At 42.3% G+C, this 13400-nt stretch overlaps 1 protein-coding gene across 1 annotated transcript; it reads left to right on the plus strand.

Annotated features, from left to right (window-relative positions):
* Positions 1 to 1052: 1052 nt before the first annotated feature.
* On the plus strand, positions 1053 to 10535 carry pik3cg (phosphatidylinositol-4,5-bisphosphate 3-kinase, catalytic subunit gamma). The gene is made up of 11 exons (XM_064342811.1): positions 1053 to 1268; positions 3176 to 5187; positions 5742 to 5807; positions 6206 to 6431; positions 6852 to 6955; positions 7288 to 7434; positions 7633 to 7723; positions 8050 to 8180; positions 8798 to 8909; positions 9020 to 9180; positions 9447 to 10535. Exons 2-11 carry the CDS (start codon positions 3187 to 3189, stop codon positions 9726 to 9728), a joined length of 3321 nt encoding a protein of 1106 aa, XP_064198881.1. The 5' UTR covers positions 1053 to 1268; positions 3176 to 3186; the 3' UTR covers positions 9729 to 10535.
* Positions 10536 to 13400: the final 2865 nt, after the last annotated feature.

Below are 13400 nucleotides of genomic sequence, written 5' to 3' on the forward strand. Positions count from 1 at the left end.
GTGCTACCATCCCTCTTACATGTATCAGCTCATTGTAGTGCGTATTGCTGCCACTCGATTCCCATGATGATGCTGATGATTATTATTATTGTTGTGATTATTATTACCAACAAATCTAAATCAGTTCCAGCAATCACAAATCATTATATAATCGCATTATGATAACATCTTTATAACCGATTATGATTTAAGCTTGTAATATTGGGATACACATAATTCCCGTTAGTGGTAGAGAGAGTCATTGTGGGTTTTTTTAAATAAAAAAAAAATATTACTATCAGAATAGAATAATTCAATAAAATTTTAAACAATCGACTCCTATGTGTGACTACGATTTGGCCGCATTTTATCAGTGAACTACCAATAGCGGAGTTATTTTTCCCCAGATAGGCAATGTCAATCCTTATCAGAAGGTGGCAGTATTCCCCTTATGAAATCTATTTGGTAACTAAAGTAGCCTATTCTGTGAAATTGAATTCATACATGAAATTATTAAATATATACATAAAACAGCGGCAGGCTAAAATAAGTGAGATTATAACTGCATGAAACAGCCCATTATAAAAGTCAATTTTACATTAAAGTTGAAACTGGAACTAAAACTGAAATGAAAGTTAACAATTAAGTTAAAAAATCAAGAGATCTCGTATATTTTCAGCTAGCGCAGGGGAAAAAACTGTGCCGCCTCGTGCTCACCAAGGCAATTCAATTAATTAAATCTTAGCTTGATGCGTTTACATAACATTTGCAGTTAACTTCAGTGACTGAGTCGGCGGGTAAAACTGAACTGAGAGTCGGGTAAAGAAAACTTGGCATAAGTTTTATATTTCATGTATACTTACGGATTTGTTTACTATTACAGTATATCTACGTCTACTCATTTAAAGACTTCCCAGGGAACCCAAGGCTGTAACAGTGAGTGGGATACAAGTATTTTCCAAGACGAACAGGAACAATATTTTTATGCAACATAAGTTTTCGTCTAGCTACATCGTACATTCATAAGAACTACAATAGTAGCCATTTAAAAGCGGATACTAAGCAGCCAATAGGAGTATAACATGTTCTAGCTGTCGGTGAAACAGGAATAGGCTGAGTAGAAGCAATACACGTACACCATACTTTCTGCGGCTGATTTACACAGTTAGCAACACAAGCAAGACAATTTAGAAAATTTTCCCGCGGGTCAGGTTTTACTTAACTGCCTAAATGCCGAAAAGCCATCCGAACACTTCTGGTGGCATACGTCTTGTATGTGCTGCTGAGTGGTAAGTTTTCCTTTTTCCACAAGACTGAACCTGCCTCACTGATTATTGCTGCCAATACCGTTACTTTGCGGCGCCTTATAGACTATTTTCTAGAGGCTTCTGTCTGAACCTCGAATAGGCGTGCTACGTTTGAATGTAATTACTGTCAGGTTGTTTCAAGTACATACTTTATTCTTCTATAGTGTAGCCTTGAGTGTTGTACGCCTGTTAGTTTTACTCATGTGGGACTGTCTTTTGTCAGTGCTACCTGTAGTTTAGGGTTATAAGCGAGCCGTAATGTCCACGGTATAAATGTTGCTATTTATCGTAAATAAAAATTTTGCAGGCCAAATTTATAATTAGGCTATAGGCTTGTCAACATGAAGCATATAGGGTACTATTTAAGACTTTAGCGGATAGAGTTCTTTTATATCTTGTTTTAAAATCACGTCTGTTTTAATTTTCTTTTCTTTCGTAATTATTTGCGTATTTTAGCATACGACTTCAGTCCTTAGACCCCTTAAGACTATTTTTAAAACTGACTTCATCGTTCTTTGCGTGCTTCCTGGCTTGCAAGACTTCCTTTACATAGACGACACGAAAGAAGAAGTAGCCAAACTTGCAGACAGGCTAGTCTTATTCGTTGCTGTTCAATGAGAACAGTGCGTGTATTGTCTGTCGGTTTGTTTACAACATAACGCGAAATAACACCTGTTCCGTTTCGGAATGTAAACGGTAGCTCGAGATCTGTTAACGGAGTTATATATTTACCAGACATCACCACTATTGGATGCAAAGGCGACATGTCTTTCACGCATTGTGCTTTTTATTTGAAAATCTTAGACTGTTACCTGATCTTGGCGGGATTATCTCAGTTAATTGCAGTGGAAATTTTTAATCTCTGGGCTGCTTTCTTGGAGAGAACAATGATTATCTTTAGACAGTTAAAGAACGTGTCGTACCAATGACAAACCCAACACGAAATGCATTGTTTAAAGAACGGGTTTATTGCATGGCCATTGGCAACAAGAGCACCCTTTGCACACCAAACACAACTAACTTTGCATAGGTTTTCTATTATCTTTATGCACGTGTTGATTTCTCTTTTGCTGAAACATGCAGGTTTCTGCAGAAGTTTTGGTATAATCTGTTATGTTGTACTTTCCATAGTTATATAAGGGAACTGGGGAATTGGGCAGGCACAGATTTACATATAAATTTGAACGATTCCCTTCATTTTTGTTACGGCCCTTTTTATTGTTTTTATCAGATGGGTAAGGTAGAGCAGAAATAATCGAATAATAATATAATGCCCATATGTCCATATATTTCTGTTGCTATAAAACATATCTAGCACTCTAACTGCCTTCCAAACAAAGGCCTGTGTCCTGAGATCGCAGGGTGAGAATTAGAGATCCCTGGGGTTAAAGCTAGGCATATAACTAAGATCTTCTCTGCGTTAAATTCTTTATTTAGTTAATGAAAACGCAGCCTTCTCTTTTGATTTAGTTTCCTGTCCATTATTTAACTGTTACCTTTTATTAGTAAATAAAATACCAAATAAAAGTAATATTTATTTAAAAGTAGTAATAAAACACCAAAGAAAACGCTATGTTGTTTGTATTATTCATAGCATTCAAGAACTTTATCTTTTTATGATTTATTACAGACTAAAGGGATATATTGCATTTATTCCAAGTGTTCAAGCTGCATTACCAATATTAATTACCTCTATTATTTCTACCATTTAAATTCAGTGGTCTACCTGATATAAGAATATATTATAGAATGTCTTGTTCAGTTGTCTTTTAAGGCACTTGACAAAGTTGAGTGCTCTAGCACCGCCATGTACTATTTTCTTAGAACAGGACTGTCTCAGGCTAATCAGTTAGGTCTTTTAAATTGTCCTGTTTCTATATTGTTTCCAGACACTCTGAGTATGGAACAGCACGTAAGCGATGATGAGCAACCTGTAGTTTTTAGAGACGAAAACAAGAGGAGGAGAAGGAAGATGAAAGCTTTCACCTCCAGCTCCACAAAAGAGATGGATCAGATAGCCATTGAGTTTGTCCTCCCCACCACCAGCAAGCCTCGGAAGAGCCCAGACACGCTGCAGCTAGACGTGACTGGTAACTGCACGGTCGAGCAGGTCAAGGCCCAAGTGTGGCTGAAAGCCGTTGCCGCCAACCTGTGCCCCGAATTCTACCAGAAGTACACGCCTGACCACTGCATCTTGCTTTACCAGAAGAAGGGAAACTGGTGTGAGATTTATGATAAGCACCAGGTGTTTCAGACTCTGGACTGCATTCGCTACTGGAAGGCGCTGAAAAGAGACCTGGGTAGGATTCACCTGGCCACCAGGCCACAGCCCACGGAGGAATCGATTCAATATCAGAAGTACCTGAACTACCTAATTGGGTATGATGTCACTGACGTGAGCAACGTACACGACGATGAGCTGGAGTTCACTCGGAGGAAGCTGCTGACCCCCCGGAAATTTGAGCTCACGGACAGAGATGCAAAGCTTTACTCTATGGATCCTTTTGTAAGCACAAAGCCACTCCCAGAGTACCTCATCAGCAAGATTACCAACAACCACATTCTCCTGGTGATACACACTAGCACCTCCAGCCAGACTATCAAGGTGTCCATTGACGATACCCCTGTGCAGGTTCTTCAATGCTTCTTCAGTAAGATTGCAAAGAAGAAGACGCTGCTAGGTATTCCCGAGGAGGTTGGTGAGGCCGATTTCATCCTGCGGGTTTGCGGCAGGGAGGACTACATTTTTGGAAACCATGCCATGAAAGACTTCCACTGGGTCAGGCAGTCTCTGAAGAACAGTGAGGAGATCCACCTGGTGCTGGAGTCCCCACCGGACCCAGAGCTGGATGTGGTCCACAAAGAGGACTGGTCACTGGTGGATGACTGCACGGGTGTGGCCGGATCCCATGAGCAGCTGACTATCGATGAGAAAGACCATGAGAAGGTCTTCACCATCTCCCTCTGGGACTGCAATCGAAAGTTCCGTGTCAAGGTCCTGGGGATCGACATCCCTACCTTGCCGCGCAACTCAGAACTGATAGTTTTTGTGGAGGCCAGCATCTTCCATGGGCAGCAACTGCTGGCCCAGGAACGGACATCCTCCAAGCCCTTCACTGAAGAGGTGCTTTGGAACACCTGGCTAGAGTTTGGCATCAAAATGAAAGACCTGCCCAAGGGGGCCCGACTGAACCTGCAGGTGAACTGTGGCAAGGCCCAGACACAGACCTCCAAGGGGGCCTACCCAGATAGCAGTAGCCAAGAGGGAAAGGCTAAGACTCGCTTGCTGTACTATGTCAACCTGCTGGTGGTGGACCACCGCTGTTTGCTCAGACAGGGCGAGTACATCCTGCACATGTGGAAGATGCCAGAGAAGAGCGAGGACCATGGCAGCGTCAACGCCGACAAGCTCACCTCCGCCACCAACCCGGACAAGACCAACTCCATGGCCATCGCCATCATGCTGGACAAGTACTGCTACCCCATTGCCTTGCCCAAGAGCCGCGACGTTTCTGAGGCCGAGAACGAGAGGGGGCAGAGGGAGATGCCCAACCATTTGCGGAAGCAGTTTGACCAGATCGTTGACACTGACCCGCTGTACCCACTCAGCCCGGAGGATAAGGAGCTGCTCTGGCATTTCAAACAGGGGTGTATGAGGCTCCCTAAGGCCTACCCCAAATTCTTAGGTTCAGTGAAGTGGGGCAAGCAGGAGGCAGTGGCAGCCACGCACCAACTCCTGGAGAAGAGCGACACCTGGGACCGCAGCCCGCTGGATGTGGGCCTTGCCATGCAGCTGCTGGACTGCCACTTTTCGGACGCTAACGTGCGCACCATGGCAGTTCGTAAGCTGGAGACACTGGCTGACGACGATGTCCTGAGGTACCTGCTGCAGCTCGTACAGGTGAGGCTCAAGCTAAGAATCGTGCAGATTTATTTATTAGAATGTTTAGTTTTGGAAGGATGCACATACAGACATATAAGAGGGGGGATATACATGACAATTTGGATTACTTTACTGTATACCAGGAAGGCACTACCTCAGTATCTAAGTGCAGTTTACTTGTGAGACCCAACATCCAAGTATCGATCTACAGTTTTACAAGCAGTGCACTAACCCAGTATCTAGATGCTATACACATGAGACAGTGGCACACTACTAGAAATTTGAATAAGCCTTCTGCACTCCTGAAAACAATGCTCCCATAGTCTACCATTCAAATCAGCTCTCATCTCACTCTATCATTGGAGACTCTTTGAATTCTAGGTGGAAAATAGTGTATGAAGTAATTTGCAAGCTGAAGGACTTACACACTAGAACATAGATTTGTTTTGCATTGCAGTTTGATATTTTTGGCAGTGCTCTAACATTACCAACTTTTAACTTAACTATCAATTAAGCCTTTTGCAAATTTCTTATCAACAATTAAAACTTGCTGTCTGTTCTGTTCTGTGTAGGCTGTGAAGTTTGAACCATACCATGACAGTGCATTAGCCAGATTCTTACTGAAACGGGCTCTGAGGGTAAGTCCTGCCTACCCTCTGTCTTCACCACTGAAACACCCTACCTCAGACTGATTCTAAGATTAGATATGGTGGGTACTTTTTCATTTCATCATTTCCACGTTTAGCAGTGCGTACCAGTGATGCAATGAAAAAGTATATATAGAGGTCATCGTAAGTTTCAGCATTTATATAGTATTTGCTTACCCGACAGTTTTACTGTCCCTCTCATGAATTACAATGCTATGCTATCAACAATACTGTTCCAAACAGGGTTAACTTAACCACCACACGTCAGTGTAGGCTCATCAGTGTATATCTGTTTTTACACACATATGACAGAACATGCCGGAACTCTGTCCAATCTGTTCTGCATCTGATTGTCCCACTGTCATCCTGTGGCATGTCTCTCTTAACAGAGCAAGCGAATTGGCCACTTCTTGTTCTGGTTCCTGCGAAGTGAAATCGCCCAATCGATGCACTACCAGCAGCGATACGCCGTCATCCTGGAGGCGTACCTGCGCGGCTGTGGCGACGCCATGCTGCAGGACTTTCACAAACAGGTGGAGATGATCGAGGCCCTGCAGAAGGTGACGCGGGAGGTCAAGGCCATGTCCGCTGACAAGTATGACGTGTCCATGCAAGGTAACCCCAGGAAATCTCAGCCAAATTTCATTACTGCAAGTCACCTTGGGTTTGGCTTGGTTTGATTTCTGTCCAGTTGCTTCTTAATGCTGTCAGTTGTGTTAGACAAAAAAAGTGAAACACAATGCAATGATGCTATTTCTGTATCATAAATTAATTGTTGCATGCAAAAATTTGTGCAAAACGTGGCCCCACCTGATTTGATCAAGTTTGTAGGCAGTATCATTTGACCAACTAGCATAAATTAATAGCACAAGACTGAGCTCAAGGGTTTACCAAAATTAACGTGGCATCCAATCAGGGATATGAATGCTGTTGGTAGTTGACAGGCACAATCTCTTTGATTTGATAGTTAAATTATATGTCATATTTATACCTGAGAAATGTTGTCTCTAACTCCTGGTTTCCTGTAAATTTCAGTTGTTTTTCAACTGCGGCAGAAACTGGAGAATTTACAAACATCAGGCCTGCCGGAGAGCTTCAGGGTTCCCTATGATCCAGGCCTGCGAGCTGGAGCTCTGGTGGTGAGATTTGTTTAGTGTTTATAAATTATTTTGTTTATTGTTCATAAGCCACAGTGAGTGAACTGTATTCAGTGCCAGAACCCGCTACAAGTGTGTTACCACCAAACAAATCTAAAATTTATTTTACTGAAACTTCCCCAAATTTATTTTAGTGTAATCTCACTCCCACCATGAAATTCCTTTCTCAAAGTAGCCCCAGTTTTTTATTTGTATTTGACTTCTTCAACAAAAGATAATCCTTGAAAATTTAAGGTCCTTTATCCGTGTCCTGACATCCTTTGTTAAATGCAGACGTGATTTGAGAGGCACTACAGCTTGCTGTCTGTTTGCAGATTGAGCAGTGCAAAGTGATGGCGTCTAAGAAGAAGCCACTCTGGCTCCAGTTCAAGAGAGCTGACCCAACCACACGCTGCAGCGACACCATTGGGATCATCTTCAAGGATGGCGATGACCTTCGCCAGGACATGCTCATCTTACAGGTGGGCACAGTCATCTGGTGTGCAGCACAGCACAGACCAATACAGCTTTGTGTCTTTGAACAAGCTTTTCACTTCCTTCTTACTGTGGAAACTTTTTAATATTTTCAAAGAAAGAATAAAGAGTGTGATCTGTCAATGAAATTCTGTGGGGAATTGCTGATTTTACAGCTGACCTGACTGTGTTGTTCTGTCTTCTAGATTCTGCTGATAATGGAATCTATATGGGAAGCCGAGTCACTTGATTTGTCCCTGTTGCCATATGGTTGTATTTCGACTGGAAATAAAATAGGTAGGTTTTCCTTTTCCATAAGTGTACGTTAATAAAACCCTTGCTAAAACAAGTGAATATGAATATGATTATGGTGCAGTGTTATATAAATATTGGCTGGGTGACATTTTTGTGGAAAATACTCACAGACATGAAGTCAGAGACATCGGTAGAGTGAATGTATTTCAGTTGCCATAATTCTTTAGAGGAGAACCAGTGGCATGGCAGCAGCTGAAGGGGCAGAACTGGAGATTCCAAATTGGAAAAAAAGAAAATCTCAAAACATTGTGTACAAGTTTGAACGCTGTACATAGCAGAGTGAATGACGCCCCCTCCTCCTTACACAGGAATGATTGAGATAGTGAAGGATGCCACCACCATCGCCAACATCCAGCAAAGCACTGTGGGAAACACGGGCGCCTTCAAAGACGAAATCCTCAACCAGTGGCTGCGAGACAAGTGTCTGACTGAAGACAAGGTCGGCCATTTCCGCCCTCGTAACGCTTTTGTTTCTGAGCCTGGAGTGTGTCGCTGTGCGTGAGAGAGGAAGGAAGCACCCCACCAGAACACTTCCTGAAGGCTCCATATTCGGTGTGCTTGTTCAGAAGGCACTGTGCTGTGATCTACTGTGATCTCTAAACCTTGCAAATTATCTGGATGCAGTGGTACTTGAGATGAGCCACATGAGTAATTAATGACCCTGGTTCCCAAGCTGACACACTGCTGGTTTGCGATAGGAGTCGAATAAGGGTAATATGTGAGAAAAAAAAAGAGTTGGTGTATATAATACAATTTCAGATGAGATGCACATCAGTCAAACTAAACAGTGTTCCTGTTACTTTCAGTATATTCATTACAGTATACAGTACATGCAGTTATTTAGTAATTAAAGACTTTTGAGTTTCATGTATCAACATAGTCAGGCAACCTTTCCCATTTTGTGGACTGGGGAACCCTGTCAGCAGTTTGAGGCCTATAAACCATTGTCTATAAAGGCAAGGTGCATGTAAAGAGGATGCTCAGAGGTTGCAGGACTTTGATGAAGTACTCACCCTTTGAAAGGCAGTTGATGGGTACTCTGTGCCTGTCTTCTAGTTCCAGCAGGCTGTGGAGCGGTTTGTGTACTCCTGCGCGGGTTACTGTGTGGCCACCTACGTTCTGGGGATCGGAGACCGCCACAACGACAACATCATGATCACAGAATCAGGTACTCAGTGTGTCTCTGCGCTCATTTGGGGATACGCACTTTGTGGGCAGTGGGCAGGGACAGGAATGGTTGGTTTAATGGTAACATTAAAACAATGTCCCTGCTTTTAGGTAACCTGTTCCACATTGATTTTGGACACATACTGGGAAACTACAAGAGCTTCCTGGGGATCAGCAAGGAGCGGGTCCCGTTCGTGTTGACGCCAGACTTCCTGTATGTTATGGCAACAACTGGGAAGAAAAGCAGCAGCCCTCATTTTCAGAAGTTCCAGGTGCAGAAATATCCCTTTGCAGTCCTGTCCTCTCCTCTTTCCTTCTTTCTTTCTGTCTTTCTTTTATAACATGGTGTATCATGAGAAAAACATGTGATATGAATTAATACATGTATACTGGATTATACTAATTATTATGAATTAACAATTAATTCATGTGTATTTGGATATACTGTTTGTGTGGGTGTGTGTACACACATATATGTGTCATCTCATTCCTTGACAGATGGTGTGTTTACGTGTGTGTACATGTTCCTCCCTGGCAGGACGTGTGCGTGAAGGCGTACCTGGCTCTGCGACACCACACCAACCTGCTGATCATCCTCTTCTCCATGATGCTGATGACCGGCATGCCCCAGCTGACCAGCAAGGAGGACATCGAGTACATCCGCGAGGCGCTGACCGTGGGCCGCGTGGAGGAGGAGGCCCAGCGCCACTTCCTGGACCAGATCGAGATCTGCAGGGACAAGGGCTGGACGGTGCAGTTCAACTGGTTCCTACACCTGGTGCTGGGAATAAAACAGGGGGTGGAGAAGCGCTCGGCCTAGGGCCACCTTTTCCCTGTGCTTGTACGGACAGCGGGTTTTTAAGGGTCTGCTCGCCCACATTGTAGACCACGTCTGACCTGAAAGCAATCTAACTGAAAGACGTGGTCGTCAGTTAAACTTAAAAAATTCCCAGTCTTTAACCCGTTTTTAAGGTATATCTTGCACAACAGTAAACTTAAATTCCTTTCACCTAAACTTTACTAGATTCACTTGTTTTCTAACAGTAATACTGGATCTCTGTCTGTTTGCCCTCCTGGCTTTAGAAAGTTTAACTGTCGATAAAATGTGCCCCAAGTATGCGTTGTTAACTGATGCATGAACTGAAAGTGCGACATTTTAATGAATAGGCCATATTATTTGAGAAACAAATTATATGTACAAAAATGAAACAGTACCCTCTGCTGGACAGATTATATCTCAGCAAGTCAGTCCATCAGTTCACAGACAAAAAACATTAGAAACATTGGTGCTAACTGTGGCTGGTCTGGCTGGCACTGTCTTCTGTTTGCACTGATATATTCAAACAGATGTTCCATATATAAAATAACAAATTCTGAATCAAGAAACCTGTTGTACATGTGCTTATCAGCAAATTTGAATGCTGCCTAGATTTTTAAAGTAATATTACAATTTGATACATTTTTTGCACTTGATAAATGGTGTAGGTGTTCAATATCAATTTTATATGTATAAATCAACATTTGTGTTTTCATTATTGGTGATACTGTATAGTAGTGTCATGATCTTTTATATGCTAATGATTGACATGGTTGATGGTTGGGTAGTTTGAAGACTTCTCAGGGAATTTAAGCTGGGGTCAGTTAGCCTTGCTTACCCACCATTTGCCTGGCCTACCTTATACATCTGGTGTGAAAGCTGCTGTGAACTGAGATAAATATGCACACACGCCACCTAATGGCATGGAGGTGAATGGCCTCCTCTCCTCACTTTCCCTCTGGGAATTGAGAAAAACCAACTTCCTGCCGGTTGAATGGGTGACAGACCCCATGGTTTTATTGTCAGTTATCTCAGTTTAATTCAGATTTGTGCCCAGATGTGTTATCAGACCTGACTGTGGGCTGGAAAGTGAGGCTGTGGTCCTGGTTGTAGACTTGGAGATGTGGTGCTTCTTGGCGTCCACTGTTAATTGCTGGCATGGTTGAAGATGCTACTGTAATGCAAAATACTGTACTGCTGTCTGGGACTGGAGGAACAGGAAGTTTGGATGTATGCTTCCTCTCCTTCAGCTTTTTTTATGAACCATGTCTTAATGAAAATTGACCTTTTAAAATTGACTTTTTTATATGTTGCTTTGAACTATTTTGAATAAAATAAGGAAAAGATGCTTATGTTTGTTTCACTATGCTACTAAAAAATTCATTAAAGTCCCACTATCAGCAAAAGCATGACTTTTGGAATACTGCACTTTATACAAATTATGTTATTCTCTGAGGGAGTAACAATTAAGAGTTTCTACAAGGTTATTGGTGAGTTACTAAGGAAATTCTGAAAAACCATACTTAAAAAAAAATAAAATAATTTTTTAACATTTGACATTTTTAACGTAATCAGTTTATTTTAGCCTGTGAGCTTAGGCACATCTTTACTGGGAAAAAACAGTTCGAGTGCAGAACTATTTTGAATTCAGCAGCTGAAATATTTGTCCTCTACCCATCTCTGTTTTTACTGGCTGGCAGACATTTTAGCTAAATCCACTTTTGGTAAAAATCTCCGCTTTAAGGACGTCAGCTGAACGAATGAGAGAGAATGATTCAGTGTGCTGAGGAAGTCGGCTCCAGTGAAAATGGTGGATGGGTCAGAGCTGATTCATGCCCACTGAGCTGGCCTGAGTCCTGTCTCTCACCCGGCTCCACGGAACCACAGCCACGGACAGGGCAAATTATTTACACCTTCTCTGCTGTGAATGAAATACAGGAACGCGAAGCAACTGCATGTTGGTCGGTTTTCCCAGGGTGAAGCGCAGTGGGGACTAGATCTCTCCCACCGGGATTCCAGTCTGGATTCCCAAGGTCCTGACTGAATGCAGTGCCCAGTACCAAACTGAAGAGACAGCGAGTCCTTCTAACCGTCCCGACAGCGGATGTTAAATTAGACACTACCGTGTTTTACTGGACACGCTTCCACCTCCGGCACAGGACCTGTGGGAATGAGGGTTTCTGCATTAAAGGCTGGACTGTTACACACACACACTCACACACACTTCCTTCTGCTTCTTGCTCGGGCAGGATGCTCGATACGCGCATCCAGAAGATGAACAGTGACAGATGTGGGTCAGCGTGGGGGAGGCAGCGCCGCGGAGAAGAACAGGATGTGGCCGCCTCAGTGCTGATGTGGAGGCGCCATACGCAGCTGCACTGTTCGGCTGGGGCCGGCAGTAAGCCCCACCTCTACCTGTTCCTGCTCACCTGTACGGGCCACCTGCTAGCCCGGCTGTGATACCTGCCATTCACTTCCACTCCTGCCTTTTAGCTTCCATTCTGTAGAATGTGGGACAAGTTATAAGCTACACTGTAGACTCTAGGGTAATTAGGTGTCCAATGAGCAGGTATCATGTGTTCAGATATAGCTTTTACCTGAGCACAACATTGCATTATCATATTAGTAGAAACTTAAATTGGTAAAATACCACTGCTGTAGCCTTATGCAATATTCTTCATAGATTCCCTTCAGTAAATACCAGGCTGTATAGATGGTATGTTGAATGATATGTTAAATGTGAGCTCTGCAAGTAAATCTTGTTAAAATTGTCAGTTAAGCAAATGAATAGTACAAAATTACCCTTACCCTTAAATATGCTCAGTCATTTTCATGGAAGAGTATGTGCCCAAGGTTGTGAAAGACAATGTTCTACCAGAAATAAAACCAGAAATATGTATAAGTATTCACCAGATCCCCGTGCCTCTAGTGATGTGGGAAAGTGCCAATAAGTCGCCCTGGAGATGAGCCCAGTCTTTGTTTCGGTCCTGTACTAAATCAGGCGCAGTTCACTTACAACAGGCTGTGACGGTGTCACTAAAAGTGTTCTGTTTGTAGCAAGTACCAAGTTTTTAGTCTGATTTAGAATCAACTGCAGCAACCACATAAAAACGGAATTCTCCCCGCATTTATTAGAATTAAACAGAAACAGAAAATACCCTTCCTCTAAAATGCGTTGCGTACCATAGGCTATTTATTAAAATGAACTTAACTAATGGAAAATGTCAATTGTATAGCCTACATTAATAATTAGCAAAATTGAAGACGTATATAGCTACACACGCTTGCTGCCTACTACCCACATAGGATATAACACCCTTCAGTTATATTACTTTAAACCAGTGTGTTTTAACCCAGATTTCGTTTTAAATTAGTTCAATGACGTCAAAGACTGTATTTAGATATCAATTAAAACAGATTTTCGAGGTGAGGCGGAGGACTTCATTTAGTTCCTATAATGCTAAGACTAATTTAGCCAATATAATTTAGTATTTGTTTCATAGAACTACAAATTATATTTTTAAGTCATTTAAATTCAATCTATGAACCTATATTATTTGCTGCCATTATACATTATGTATGTACATAATTCAATCTGTAATTCAACAATCCAAATTCATGCGCAAAACATGCACTGTCAAAAAAGAACAAAAAGATAATGACAATAAGCAATGT

This window comes from Anguilla rostrata, chromosome 7, assembly GCF_018555375.3.
Source record: "Anguilla rostrata isolate EN2019 chromosome 7, ASM1855537v3, whole genome shotgun sequence".
NCBI classification, from domain to species: Eukaryota; Metazoa; Chordata; class Actinopteri; order Anguilliformes; family Anguillidae; genus Anguilla; species Anguilla rostrata.

Excerpts from the sequence above, each read along its gene's own strand:
- pik3cg (XM_064342811.1), top strand. The coding sequence starts at position 3,187 with ATGGAACAGCACGTAAGCGATGATGAGCAACCTGTAGTTTTTAGAGAC. Across the intron at positions 6,956-7,287 it reads TGCGAGCTGGAGCTCTGGTG|ATTGAGCAGTGCAAAGTGAT; the intron begins GTGAGATTTGTT and ends GTCTGTTTGCAG. Across the intron at positions 9,181-9,446 it reads CTCATTTTCAGAAGTTCCAG|GACGTGTGCGTGAAGGCGTA; the intron begins GTGCAGAAATAT and ends CCTCCCTGGCAG.